The sequence below is a fragment of the Aythya fuligula genome, chromosome 1, assembly GCF_009819795.1.
Source record: "Aythya fuligula isolate bAytFul2 chromosome 1, bAytFul2.pri, whole genome shotgun sequence".
Taxonomy (NCBI): Eukaryota; Metazoa; Chordata; class Aves; order Anseriformes; family Anatidae; genus Aythya; species Aythya fuligula.
The window spans coordinates 56,704,883-56,717,998 of record NC_045559.1 but is presented as its reverse complement, the minus strand read 5'-3'; the positions used below and the strand labels follow the sequence as shown (position 1 = coordinate 56,717,998).

At 43.8% G+C, this 13,116-nt stretch overlaps 1 protein-coding gene across 1 annotated transcript in view; it reads right to left on the bottom strand.

The window, feature by feature from the left end:
- Positions 1 to 967: 967 nt before the first annotated feature.
- The window catches only part of SYN3 (synapsin III), a 190,167-nt gene continuing 178,018 nt past the window's right edge, over positions 968 to 13,116 (bottom strand). Inside the window, exons 11-14 of the mRNA XM_032208101.1 lie at positions 8,140 to 8,274; positions 3,349 to 3,433; positions 2,246 to 2,543; positions 968 to 1,375 (exon numbers count right to left, since the gene is read on the bottom strand). Of these exons, the coding sequence (XP_032063992.1) occupies positions 1,243 to 1,375; positions 2,246 to 2,543; positions 3,349 to 3,433; positions 8,140 to 8,274 (651 nt within the window). The 3' untranslated portion in view covers positions 968 to 1,242. The remainder of the gene's footprint in view (positions 1,376 to 2,245; positions 2,544 to 3,348; positions 3,434 to 8,139; positions 8,275 to 13,116) is intronic.

Sequence of the window (13,116 nt, the reverse complement as noted above, 5' to 3'; positions counted from 1 at the left end):
ACTTGAGGGAAACCACAGCCAGCAGAGATCTCTCTCTGTCTTCTTTGGAAGATTGTTACCTGCTTGGGGCAATTGCATACGTGCCTCCCCATTGCTTGGTGTCTCTGGATGGAGCCCAGCTCATCTTACTTCGAAATGACAGTTTTCCTGTTCTATCGCAGGTCTGTCACCTTGATTCATTGTGCACTCACCCCAGTCAATGGGAGTTCGAGGAGCAAGACAGGATTTCACTCCATCTCTCTGTCCAATCTGTATTATGGAACACTCAGCACACAAGCATGTGCACTTCGTCAGCTCTGCTATTAATTAACCATGTTCCTGGGGGATATCCTTAGCCAGATGTGACCAAGTCACCCAAGCGTTTGGAGTGTAGCTGGCTTTTGTCTGAAATTTGTGTGAACTGTGGATACGAACTCCCTAGTGTTTCCGGGGACAGGGAAAGAAGTTTTTTTCCCCCCTTTTTTCTTGTGGAAGGCCCACTTCTCAGGTTATTTTTGAGCTAAGGCTACAGGGTTAGAACGTGACGTTTTTCTCTCAGAACTCAGGAATCACGTGCTGGGGACTTAAATGCAAGGCATGAAACAGACGTTTTAACTGCTATGAGCAGAGTGATCTGGAACAAACCAGCAGTTCATCTGGATGACCTGCTCATGTGATCTTCGGTGTTTACTGATGCCTGGTACTGTATTTAACTTGAATGTGTAATTTTACTCTGAAAAGTGACTTTTAGTAAAGTTGGTATCATGAAGTTCCACAGTTCACTGTGTTTCCATGCTCAGGCATGCTCACTTTATCAGTCAATGAATATGTGCCTCCGTCTTTGCACATCTGCTTCTGAAATAAGCCTGTTTTCTTTTATCTTAGCCTCAACAAGGATTCTGTAATTGGAAGTTAGCAATTGTATGGACTACATACAAACCGAAATAAAATCTAGTTTGCACTGTAATAACTGTTGACTACACACGGGTTAGCAGGAGTAAAATTTGATTTACAACTCAGTCATTTGAACATACATGATTCTGATTATGCACAAAAAACAAATGAAATAGTGCCACTTTTATACAGTCACTTTTCAGGCCGTTATTAGAATATTTTCTTTGTATTAAAACAACTGTTGTTTTCTAAATTCCTTTTACCCAGGTATTAGCTGTAATTGCTGGGTGCCACTGAGTATATTCCAGGATGACATTGGGTATATGAAGAGTGAAGGCTGAGCAAAGCACAGATCCAGCTGCAGGGCTGTTAATCAGAAAACAGGCTAGCAAATGATTTCCTCAGGTTGCGGATGGTCTCAGCTTTTGCTTCATCTTCGTTGGGGTTTCCCCGCTGAGATGATTCAGATATGCTGAAGGTGTTTGTCAGGGACTGCGATTTGCTGAAATGGAAAACAGAGTTGACACTGAGACTCAGCAGGAGAAGGCAGTTATTCAAAGCTGGTTACTGATGCTTTGTCCTCTGTCACAATTACATGGAGGAAAAAAGATGTAAGCAAATAGAATCTCCGTATGCTAAGACGTCCAGGATTTGGGGGGTATAGGAGGAATGAGGGATGGGCAAGTGGATCTAATCTACTATCACAGTCCATACTAGTACCTGTTTATGAAGGCATATGATTAAAAACATGCAATTCTTGGTGCTACTGCTGTGACAAACATTGATGTTATTTCACTGTTAATACAGAATAATGGATTCCTACTGAGGATCACCTTTAATCAGCCACACCATGCATGGCGATCCTTTGATTTCAAATGTAGAGCACAAGGTTTTGTACAAAGTGGTAGCCATGTCCCCACCCATTTTTCTAGTAATTGCCCAGTAAAGAACCTTGTGTGGCTCCTGCATCCAAAGAGAAGTGAAGGAATTACTCTTGTCAAGCTTTCTGATCAATAATGTGCTGCTTACAGTCTGTAAGGAAAAGGATTATATACCCTGCTGAGAAGGAAGTAGCTGAATTGATATGGCCAGGGCACAGCATGCATTTAACAATGAGCATACAAACAAGAGTAAGAATGTGATATCTTTGAGATGTAACCTAAAACTTGTTCTTCCTGACAACAGTTCAGTGGTGGCCTGAGTTCTGCTCAGGCACTTGTAGCTCTGGAGTCACTCACAGCTGTCCAGGCCTTTGTCTTTGGGGACTGCTGCCTGACAACAAGTGATAAGTTCTTCATGCCAGCTCAGGATACTTTTTTTGATAGCCTTATTCTACAGTCTACAGATAATAGTGTTTTAACTGAGCACCTACTTCAGATGCGGGTGTGGGTTGGCTTGCTGCTTGGATGTTTCAGTGGGGCTTGGCTGGCTAGGAGCCCGGCCTTGAGCAGGGGGTCTGGGCTGCTGTGGTGGGAACACGCCTGCCTTGGAAGCCTGGACTGGAGAGGACCCAGTTGCTGATCGAACTTGCTGTGGAGATCCAGGTGACCTTTGCTGCTGAGGTGAAGTGGACATGGGACTCTGGGGCTGCTGTCCTTGAGGAGAGAGCCGTTGCTGTGGAGGGGCGTTTGTCCGTGGAGGCTGAGATGCCTGAGGTTGGCGTGGCCCACCTGAAAGGGATGTGTGCGTATAAGCATGAAGAAGGTCATGTGGAAAACAAGCAAATATCTATATGGAGGAATGGGTTTTGCTATGAGGAGAGACTATTCAGACTACTTTTATGCAAAAAAAGATAAGGGAAATCCTATATCTAACAGTGGTGTCTCTGGAGTTTTTGTCCATTTCTCTACCTCTTCAAAGAAGCCCTGCTGCTCCCCCCAAAGGAAGTCGTTTCAATGTGCTGTACTTTTCCATGTAACTAATACTTCTTATTCTCATGAAGTGCTTCCTGCATTGAGAAAGAAGAGTCACTGGAATACCAGCAGTAAAGGAAATGAAGGCTGAATCTGCAGGTTTGGGTCAACAGTCCCTTCATGAGAAAAGCAATTTGATGTAAAAAAACAGTGCACCCTACTACTATCTGAGCATCTGTTCCAGCATTATCAGCAGGTGGCTTTAGCAATATTGGTAGCAGACCCTCAAATCTCGCTACCTCTTCTTAATACTTGTCGCTGCTACAGCTCTGTGCAAACACAAATACACTCTGTGCCCCAAATCCTGCTCCAGTGCCATTTCAAGTGGCCTTTCTTTGCTGAGCCAAGTCCTAAGTTATCAACTGGATCTGTATTGAATTTTCAGCCCACTTTCAGAGCTGATATGGGATTTTATAGTAGCTGCTTTAAAAGTACACTGAATTTGCTTCCTCCTTATCAGTGAATTGGGACTATGACCGAAACCTTTATCCTGAGAGTGTTTGTTTAGAAAGCAAACTGATGTCTTACAGTCCATGCTGTCATGGGTCCCAAATAACGGTACCTTGTGGAGGAGGCCGTGGCTGAGACAGTTGTGCGAGCTGAGGTCCAGGCTGAGTTTTCACTGACTGAGGCTGAACTTGTGGAGGCTAGAGAAAAAAAAAAAAAAAAAAGCTATTCCAGTTAATACAGAGTCCCCAAAGAGAAGCCCAGAGGTAATATAGGAGCAGTGGAGTCCTGAAGTGTTCCTTAAATACACACACACAGCATCTGGCTGGTAAATTTTCAAGGGACTGAAATTGAGAGCTAAGTAATAAGGAGCATATAAATTGTTTGTTCACAGGGAATAACGGTGAAGTTACAGTTCATAATGTTTTTTAGGTAATCGGGAATTGCCGAATTTATCAGGCCCGAGGGATCTCTTTGTCCCATCTCCCATTTTGGACAGTTGCCAGCACCAGATGTTCCAAAGGAAGGAGGGATGAACCATGGAAATGTCTATGGAGTAATCATCTTTTTACCCTGAGGCGTCTCATCTTGATTGCTCTTAAGGACCAGCTCAAACCCTGGAACACAAAGTTTATGATCTGCTCTGCAAAATCTTTGCAATAGTTCCAGGTATTTTTTTTTTTTTTTTTTATATTGTCACTCAGACCATTTCAATCTTACAACCTTTCCCACTTCTTAACTCCATTACTTTGAGTTTGAGAATAGTTCTCACAACCTACCTTCGCTAGGCCATTCATTATTTTGCAGGTTTTTACTGCCCTCACTCCCATTCATGTCCTTTCTAAAGCCAACAGGTTGAATCCCTTTGGTCCCTCCATGGGAATGTTTCCAGGCTCCTAATCTTTTTCATCACCCACTTCTCTTTCCTGGCTTTGTGATCCTTTCTGCAGCTGCCCAAAGCGGGTCTGCTTGTGTTATTCCAGATGAAGCAGTGTCTTGGTTCTCCGTATACGTCACCAATTCATTCCTTGTGCATCCAAATTCCCTGCTTCTCCCTTGTCAGCACAACCATAGGCTGAGCAATGGTTTTCGTTAGTCTGTTTGCAACAATGTCTTTCTTAAGAGAAATGGTGAGCAGGACTTACAAGGTATATATACAGTTTATGTTCTCCCTCTCTCTACCCCAGTTTAGCTTACTTTTCAGTCTTCGGTACAGTTTGCTGTTGTGGTGACTTAACATACATAGCTGTCTCAGAAGTTCTTCGCTGACATCCCTGGTCCTGGCTAACCCAAATAAGTTGGTGCCATCTGCACTTTCTTCTCTCTCACTGTTTACTCTTTCTGACAGATATTTTAATAAACAGATTAAGCAAAACAGAATTGTTGCACAGAGGGCTGGTCCAAGGTTAACAAAAGTCTGAGTAAGCCTATTGCACAAAATTGTTTATGAAAGAGCAAGGGAAGTTGGAGACAGATAGACTGGTATGTGCTGGATTATTTATATGGAGAACACAATGATAAAGGGGTTGTTGAAGCTCCTGGAAGGTCAAGAGAACGAGTTAAGTGATTCTGGAAGTGGGAAGAAATGTTTCATAGCTGGAAGCACTGAAATGAGTTTCAACTGACTAACATACTGACAACAATGATGTTGTCAACCAATCTTGTACACAATTCATCTGTGACAGGCTAAATGGATGGGGATGAAAACCTGGGACTTTTCTATTCCATAGCTTCTAGTCCTACATAGCTTGGGACACTAAAACATTGCCTTGGTGTTGCAGGAATTATACTGGAAATAACATAAAACATCCTGATTAGATCAGCCAAAGAAAGGGAATAAGATCTCATATTGACCTCTGTTGCCTCTGCCCACAGCCAACCCAAGGCTTCTCAGAGATGAAGGCAAAGCAATTTTGAGGTGGAGAGATGCAGGAGTGATGGCGACCCAATGTCCTTGACTGTTTGCAAGATTTAACATCTATCATATCTGTGTCTTCATCTGAGGCATTTTCTTCACAATGAAACTTTGCCTTCTAGACCCTCTTTGCTTGCTTTTTTAATAGCTCTTGTCTGCTACCTTCCCTAAGGCTTTGTGACAGTCTAGCTACATTATTTTGGCCGATTGCCTGCTGTCTACCACTTTATGAACAAATTCTCAGAGTTGATGGACAAAGAATGGAAAAGAAGATTAATGGGACATTTTTCTTTGAAAAAAGATATTGTGGTGGATGCTCTTAAGCCATGTTTCTGTAGGTTTATTAATCTTTTGTATTATTCTTTAAATTAATTGCTGAGATCATGTGTGAGATCCATGACTTCCTTACGTAAATTCTTCTATGTTAGTCTTATAGCCTTTTTAAACACAAATTTTGTATTTGTTATACACCAATCCTCTGGAGCAATAACTGTTTTTAATGAAATTGCACTTTTTTCTTGGCAGCTGAGTCACTTCCTAAATTCACGTCATTGGATGTAGCCAGCTGGGTCTGGGGGCTTAATAATTTTTTAAAATACCAGCTATCAGCAATTTAATAACTGCTTTTGCTCTCTGCCCTGCATGCCTGACTGGGAAAATCTATGTATGATTTAAGAAGTTCTCCACTTTCAGCAATTAAATTCAGTGGAGTCCCAGCACTGTCTCTGTTGTCTTCCCTTTCTCCCTTAACATTGGATGATCCATAAAGCTCACCAATGCTTTGGTGGGGTTCTGTCATCTGCTGAACTCAGAGAATTTGTTTCACTCTTCCCTCTATCTGATCTTTAAAATAAAATTCTATCCTTTTAAAGTTTCCTTTTATTACTTGTATGATTATATGCATGAATGATTTGTGTGCATAAATGTCTTTTAAAATGTCAGATTTCCAAATCTGGAAGATTTTTTTTCTGTTTGTCTTGAATGTCTTCTTTCACTTTGCGATTTAACCCTAGAAGTTTATTTCTTGCATTCCTCGTTTAGGAGCAGAAATGTATATACGCATTCAGGAAAACAATGTTCTCTTAAACAGCATCCATAAAGCTTGACTTCTAATAGTAGGGAGCTTTTGAATAATTTTCTTACTAAAAGAACATTTCCTAACTGTTTGTGCTATCTCATAACTTTTTGATACTGTCCCAAGCAAAGCAAACCTAGTACTACTTGTTCCCTTTCTGAAGTTGTACCTGGGTGTTTCAGAAGGCTAGGTCAAGCTGTTGTTTCCTATTACACTTGGATTTCACAGTTCCCAGAAGCAGTCACCTAGAAAGGTGTAAAAACTTTCTCTGACTTACTGTCCCACTGTGTTATTTGACTTACTTGATAGCTGTATCTCATTATTATGACTTGTTGCTTCTTCTAGTTCTGTCAATGCTGTGCACTCAGTTTCTTAATTTCTGTTTTTCTCATCCAGAAACTTACAGAGATAGCCACAATAATATGCATAGTTATTGTATGCATACCCGTAGGATATCCAAAGATTCATATTTCTATGTATTCATTACTGCTGCCTTCATATTCAGAACTGTTATTTTTCTTGTTTCTGTGGAAGTCTTCATCTGTAGTTCTATAACTATGTGTTATAGCATTCCAGTAGAAATTGTAGCTTGAGCAGTTTCTCCAATGTTTGCTGTACCAAGGTCTTTCTCTATCATAAAACACTGTAGTTAACACAGTTGTGGGTTTAATTTTCTTGATTTTGAACACAGGTATTTGCAGGCTGTATCCTTGTTGAGAAACCTTTTTTTTAAACTTAAGTCTTCTATTTGACATCTTATGCTTCCAAGACCATTTGTTTTGTTTTCCTTTGACCCTGTTTTAGTTCTGTTGCAATTCAATCCAGTCCTGTACAGATATAGACAATATATGCATCTGTCCATGTTCTTCTCGGTTTCTGCAGGCTTCCCCTTTGCTCTTAGTTTATACACTCTTTATCTTGGTTATTTCAGAGGTCAGTTGTTGATTTCACTTTGGCCAGAGTAAATCCTATCCATTCTCTATGACTTTCACTGTCCCAAAGCATTTTTAGTGTCTATTAAAGGTTCCCCTCACTCTACCTAAAGTTTGCTTTGGATTTACTCTGAATGCACTGCATGCTGGGGTCCTGGTCTAGCAGGGAGTAGGCTGTCATACAGCAGAGGCAGAGAGCCACAGTCCTTCCTCTCACTTTATCTCTTGAGTGGAAATGGAAACTTTTCCAGTGTGTTGCAGTCAGTATTATCACTCAGCCTGATTACTCTTCTGCCCTTTCTTTTGTACAGATTTCTGTTGTTCTCAACCCTTCCTGCTTGGCTCCCTGCTAGACAGTGAAAGAGGTAATAGTGCATATACTCAGGGAATGAATGTGCCATGAGGAGTGCGAAGGGGTCAGCTTAAATGCAAAAATGACAGGTTATCATAGGAATTCAGCAGTAGTCAGGCCTCCAACTGATAAAGTGGTTAAAGGGCATCTCCAAAGAAGTGAGGCTGCATTGAGAAACGAAACAAGTCAGGGTGGAAATTCCCACTCTCCTCTTTGGGAAGCACAGATTTTCACCAGAGATGCAAAAACTGGAATGAAACCTATCCTGAGGACTGGTTTCAGATGGAGGTGAAGCTGGGAGTTACAAGCACCTCTAGAAATTCTGTCTGCAATATGAATCTAGAATAGGATTTGATTTAGCAAGGCAAAATGCCTAGATGCGTGCCCTCCCCCCAACCCCCCCATGTGATGCCACAGTTACGTGAAAGGAGAGGGCAGGAGACTGAGCCATTTCTCAGTGCACCCAATGTAAAGATCTGCAAGAGGCTTCTCTGTAAGAGCAGGATTCAGTCACTCTGGTATGGGACTGTTCATCTCCATGGGATGTCTGACTGGCTGATATTTACAGGGAGAAGAGAGAGAAAAAGAGTTCAGGAAAGCAGCTTGGCCAAAAGGTTGATATTCTGTCTTACCCAAGGCCTCAGCGGTGATGGGGTAGATCCAGCAGTGGTGACAAGCTGAGTCATTTTGGAAACAACCAGATCGGCTATAAGCTGTCTGTCCTCTTCCACATGTTCCCCGATCAGGGGCATCGAGCTGTCCATCACCTGCCACAAGAAAGAAAAACAGCAGTTAAAAAAGAGGTTTCCTGGTGGCAGATGCTTGTTTCAACTCACCTTTCATGCTAACCTGCTTTATGTCCCCACGTCCTTATCAACACATCTAGTCCTAAGTCTCTTCCATGCTGAAACATGCCAGGGTGGGATTTCTCTATTTTTTATTTTTTATTTTTTTGGAAATGGCATGTGCTTCCTCTGCTCCCCATCTTCCATTTACAACTTGGAAGCCAACCCAAGGCTTCTGGTGGCTGAAGGTTTTCTACATCAAGCAAACACAAACTTGCTCCTGAAGAGATGCCTCTCGTGGATGAGGTCTCTCTGGCACTGTGCTACAACATTTTGGGATGACACTGCAGCAGAAAGGGACACAGGCAGACACAGGAGGATGGAAACAAAATGTACTGAAGTCTGAGGAGATGAAAGCAACAGGGACTGGAGGAAACCAGGAAACATTTGGGATTAATCAACACAGAGCATTGCACCCCGAGAGGGGAAATAAACACCAGAAATGCATAATGAATAGACTGTCACCAAAACAACAGCACCCAGTGCAGAAAAGTAAACTTATTCCCTGCTTGTCTTCTTGATATTACTGTAATATTACTGCTGTCCAGCATGTACCACAACTGCTGGAGAAAGCTGGGAAGCAAGACTGTGAAGATAGGGGAAAGGGAGTTGTCAAAGGGTCATTGAGGTAAGAAATGTTCTGGCAACAACAATAATAAGGATAGCGTAGCAGATCCTCAGCTGTGTAGCAGCTCTAAACATCATTTTCAGCAGTTCATCATAAATCAAGTGCTTCACAAACAGCAGAATCCCACAGGAAGAACTGTGCTATGATGGAGTTAAGATTCAGCTGGAGTAAATATAACTGTACTAAAATAACAAGAAGAGTTGGAAAAGTTTATTTTATTTTGCTTTGATTTTTAATCCAAACATTAAAAACCCTGGAAATGCTGAGTTAAAGATTGTATTGCTCAAGAAAGGCACTGACTCACGCTCAGATAATAATTGGAATTGCACTCCACCCTGGCCAGACGATCAGGGGCATTGAGTCCACTATTTGAGTGAAATGGAAAGTTTCATGTATTTTATTTAGAGGTAGAGGAAATCAGTGAGGTGAAGTCAATGTGTGTTTGTATTCTAGTCTGTTCTTGTGGAATAACTATTCATTTGGGCTCGTTTCTGTAGGTGTCTCACACAAAGACTGGAGAAGCCACCAAGGAAGTTTTAACCGGGAGTTTGCGTGAAGAGTGAGTTGGCGCCTACATCCATGGCTGCTTGGCCTGGGGTGTCAATGAAGGAGGTTAGAAAAACAAATGGAAGTGCTCGGCTAAATGCACAAAGTGGCTTTTCATTCCTCTGTCTGCTCTCTGTAAAAAAATTAGGATAGGGAAAGATGTTCCCCAGAGGTGTCTGCAATAAGCCAGGGTGGCAGGGAACGGCCAGTTCCCCTCCGTGTCTCATACACAGGGGCTCCTGGGGGCCCTCTGGCAGCTTCCTTCACAAGTCGCCCTCCCTTAACCCCCCCTTAAAACCATTCCCACTTCATCTGGCAATTCCAATTCGTGTGTGAGGAAAAGAGGTCTCGGCTCCCTGCAATGCACCGTGCGAGGGACGTGTCCGGCCACTAGATGATGCCATTACCCTGCTGACAGGCCCAGCCTCGCTCGGCGGCTCCCTGACCCTCCCTGGGATACAGCTCAGTTCAAGACACGCAAATCAGATAAAAACCCTCGCTTCCCCACCTTAAGAACTGCTTTTCCCTGTTTCTGAGGCAGCAGTGGCTGGAGCAGAGGGGAAGGGGTTGCCCAGGGAGGTGGTGGAGTTACCGTCCCTGGGGGTGTTAAAGGCAAGGTTGGATGTGGTGCTTGGGGACATGGGTTAGTGGGTGACATTGGTGGTAGGGGGATGGCTGGACCAGATGATCTTGAAGGCCTTTTCCAACCTTAATGATTCTGTGAAGATGATGCTGTTTAGTAAAACAGAGGCTCCAGGGGGAACGAACCCTGGAGCAGGTCTTGCCTGAGGCAGCAAAGATATACCAGGGATCAGTTCTGTGTAGGGAGAACACCAGTATGGGACCAAGCAACCACATGCATAAGGGAAGGCCTTTGAAAATGGTGGTGATTTCAGTGAGCAAAGTGACACAGCTGGTTGCCACTGAAGCTGGAAAGAGCACAAGATGTCACCTTGCGTGTCCTTCTGGGAAAGGCGCATTGCTCTGCAGCTGGGCAGCCACGAATGCTAGCGGTGGAAGGAATACAGGAATCACCGACAGACTGCACTCATCCCTTCCCGAGGAGATCACAGACCAGCCATGGGAGACAAGAGGACGTCGGCACATGTGGACCCAGCCTTTGTAGTGGCCCAAGGTCAGTAGCTGCTCCTGAGGCAGCTGCTGTCGCCTGATAAGGTGTATGGGGGGAGCGGAAGGCGGCAGGGCAAAGAAGAGACTCTGGAAAACCCCCCTGCGCCGATCTGACGCTGAGGCCTGAAGGCTGGGCTTGTTATTCCGTGCTCTGGTGTGCAGGAGTGGGGTGTTAGGTGATTTTTAGGGAAGGAAGGAAGGACACAGATGATTAGACATATCCAAAGGACTGATAAGGCAGTGGTGAGGGGATGGGCAGGGCTCCTCGCGGGGCAGCAGGGAGTGTGTCTAGTAACACAGCTTGGCTATGTGGCAGGTGGGGCTTAGTTGATCCAGGAGGAAGAATAAAACAAAAGGATTATTTTACTTGCTCCCCACCTGCTCTGTATTTATCAGTATAGAAGAGGTGTGTCAAAGGGCTACATTATGAAAAAAAAGGGCCAAGGGAGAGATTATTAAACCATACACACTGCTGAGCTCTTTTGAGAGTCTGGCTGCTAACAGCGGTACCTAACTTGTGCTATTTTGAGGACCTGGCCTTCTGAATATTCATGCTGAATATTCTTTTACAGTGGCAAAGTCCTTTAAAGCAGAGAAAAAAGAAGAACCAGCATTTGCCATCAAATTCACAGTTGTTTTAACAGTATGAAATCAGTAGATTTTAGCTTTGAATATGAGCCATGAACACGGTGCTTAAGTGTGCTAGTGCTTTGAGGGGCAGAAAGGTAGTAGGTCCTGTTATCTGCTATGGGAAAAGAAGGTGAAGTTCACATGGCAGCAAACACCATGAGTGAAAGATTGTTCTTGTCCTGTGCTGATAACTCATCATTTTCAATCTGATTTTGTTTGCAACAAACCACTGTGCTAAATCACAGTTCATAGAACTGCCCATCACTGCTTCTGCAATTCTCTCCTAGAGAACTGCTTTGCACTGTGAAAATTAATTACTGCCTGCAATTGCATTGTGCAGATTTCTTATTTATTCAGTCCATTTAGGTGTGCTTTCTTGTAAAATGTCACAGCTTACTGTTCCTTCTCACCAAGAAAAATACAACTGTCGCACAGTCAAAAACTTTTTTCTCCCTAGTATCAAAAGAGAAAAGCAAAATAAAGGATCAGTTTCAGACCAAGAAAAGTACCCCAGGAAGTAGGCTGGAGGCAATTAATTACTTGTCAACATCTCTCTTCAATCTGCATAAAGTAGAAAAGGTGCCTGTTTGGCTTTGTTCTGCTCTTTGTATTGCATTACTCTATTACTTTCCTGACAGTGTCCATCAGCTTGGCATCTGAATGCCTGCTCGATGTTGGTACACCAGACCTACTCAATTAGGTTCTCTGCTGGCATAATTCAGCATGACCTATCTGAGGCTGATGTGTTTCTTCTGATTTGTATCACATTAGATCCATTGCTTTTTACCTTGGAGAGAGGGAGGGTTTTGGTGTGCATTTCCCTCTGCGTGCAGCCTGGCGAGGGCTGTTAGCGTACGGCCGCGCTTTTCATGCAGTCACTCAGACAGGGGCAGATGTAAAAAAAACAGTGGTATATCCTGACAGAGGCATATAAACCTTAAACAGAGAATTACCCATGTGTGCACGTACATGGGCTTATGTGCAAGAATAGATGCAGGGATATGAAAGCCACATCTCACATCTGACCATGTATGGACACAGTCCAAACATCCTTACTCTAGCAAGACCGCTTTCTCGCTCTTCCTTTCTCAGCTACATGTGCACAGAGACATAAAAATGCACAGCAGGGAGGCAGCCTGCTCTAGGGGATGCTCCTCTAGGTGCCGATGAATTGCGTTCAGGAGCAGACCCATCAGCCGTGGCCCCATCACTGCAGAAAAGACGGAGGCTCCCCAGTGTTTTGTTGCTCGCAACATGCTTGGATCGCATGGCCTTTAACAGGTCACCGCTCCCCGGGGAATAGATACATAATGCTGGAATGTGCAGTCACTGGAGGGCTCATGTGGTTCTCATCAGCATCCCAACCTCATCAGTGGGTGGGACTGCGCTCCCACACATAGCTTTCTAGTGTGTCAGCACCCCTGCATGAAGCCGTAGGCTGTCTCTGCTCATCTTCCTCGGCTGGCCTGCGTTGGTAGAGTTTACAGCAGGTCAGATGCTGTGCCTCCTTGAATCACATAGTGACAGAGACGCTTGCTTACTTGCCAGATTTTTTTCTCCCCCAGAGTGTCTCTTAAGTTTCCACTTTGATTTTCTGGCCAGCTTTTCCTTCTCTGCCCCGCTCGGGTGACCTGAGTGTGCTATCCACCACGTTCCCACTCCTGCCTCCTGGTCTGGTGAGGAACGTGCCGAACCTTGACTCTTAGAGCCACAGGTTGTCCTGTTAGTGGGGCTCTGAGCACAGAAGTCTGTAGCCCACACTGCCTGGGGTAGCTCTGTACTGATCTGTCCTGCTGATCTGCTATTATAGTGAAAGCTGTCCAGGCAAA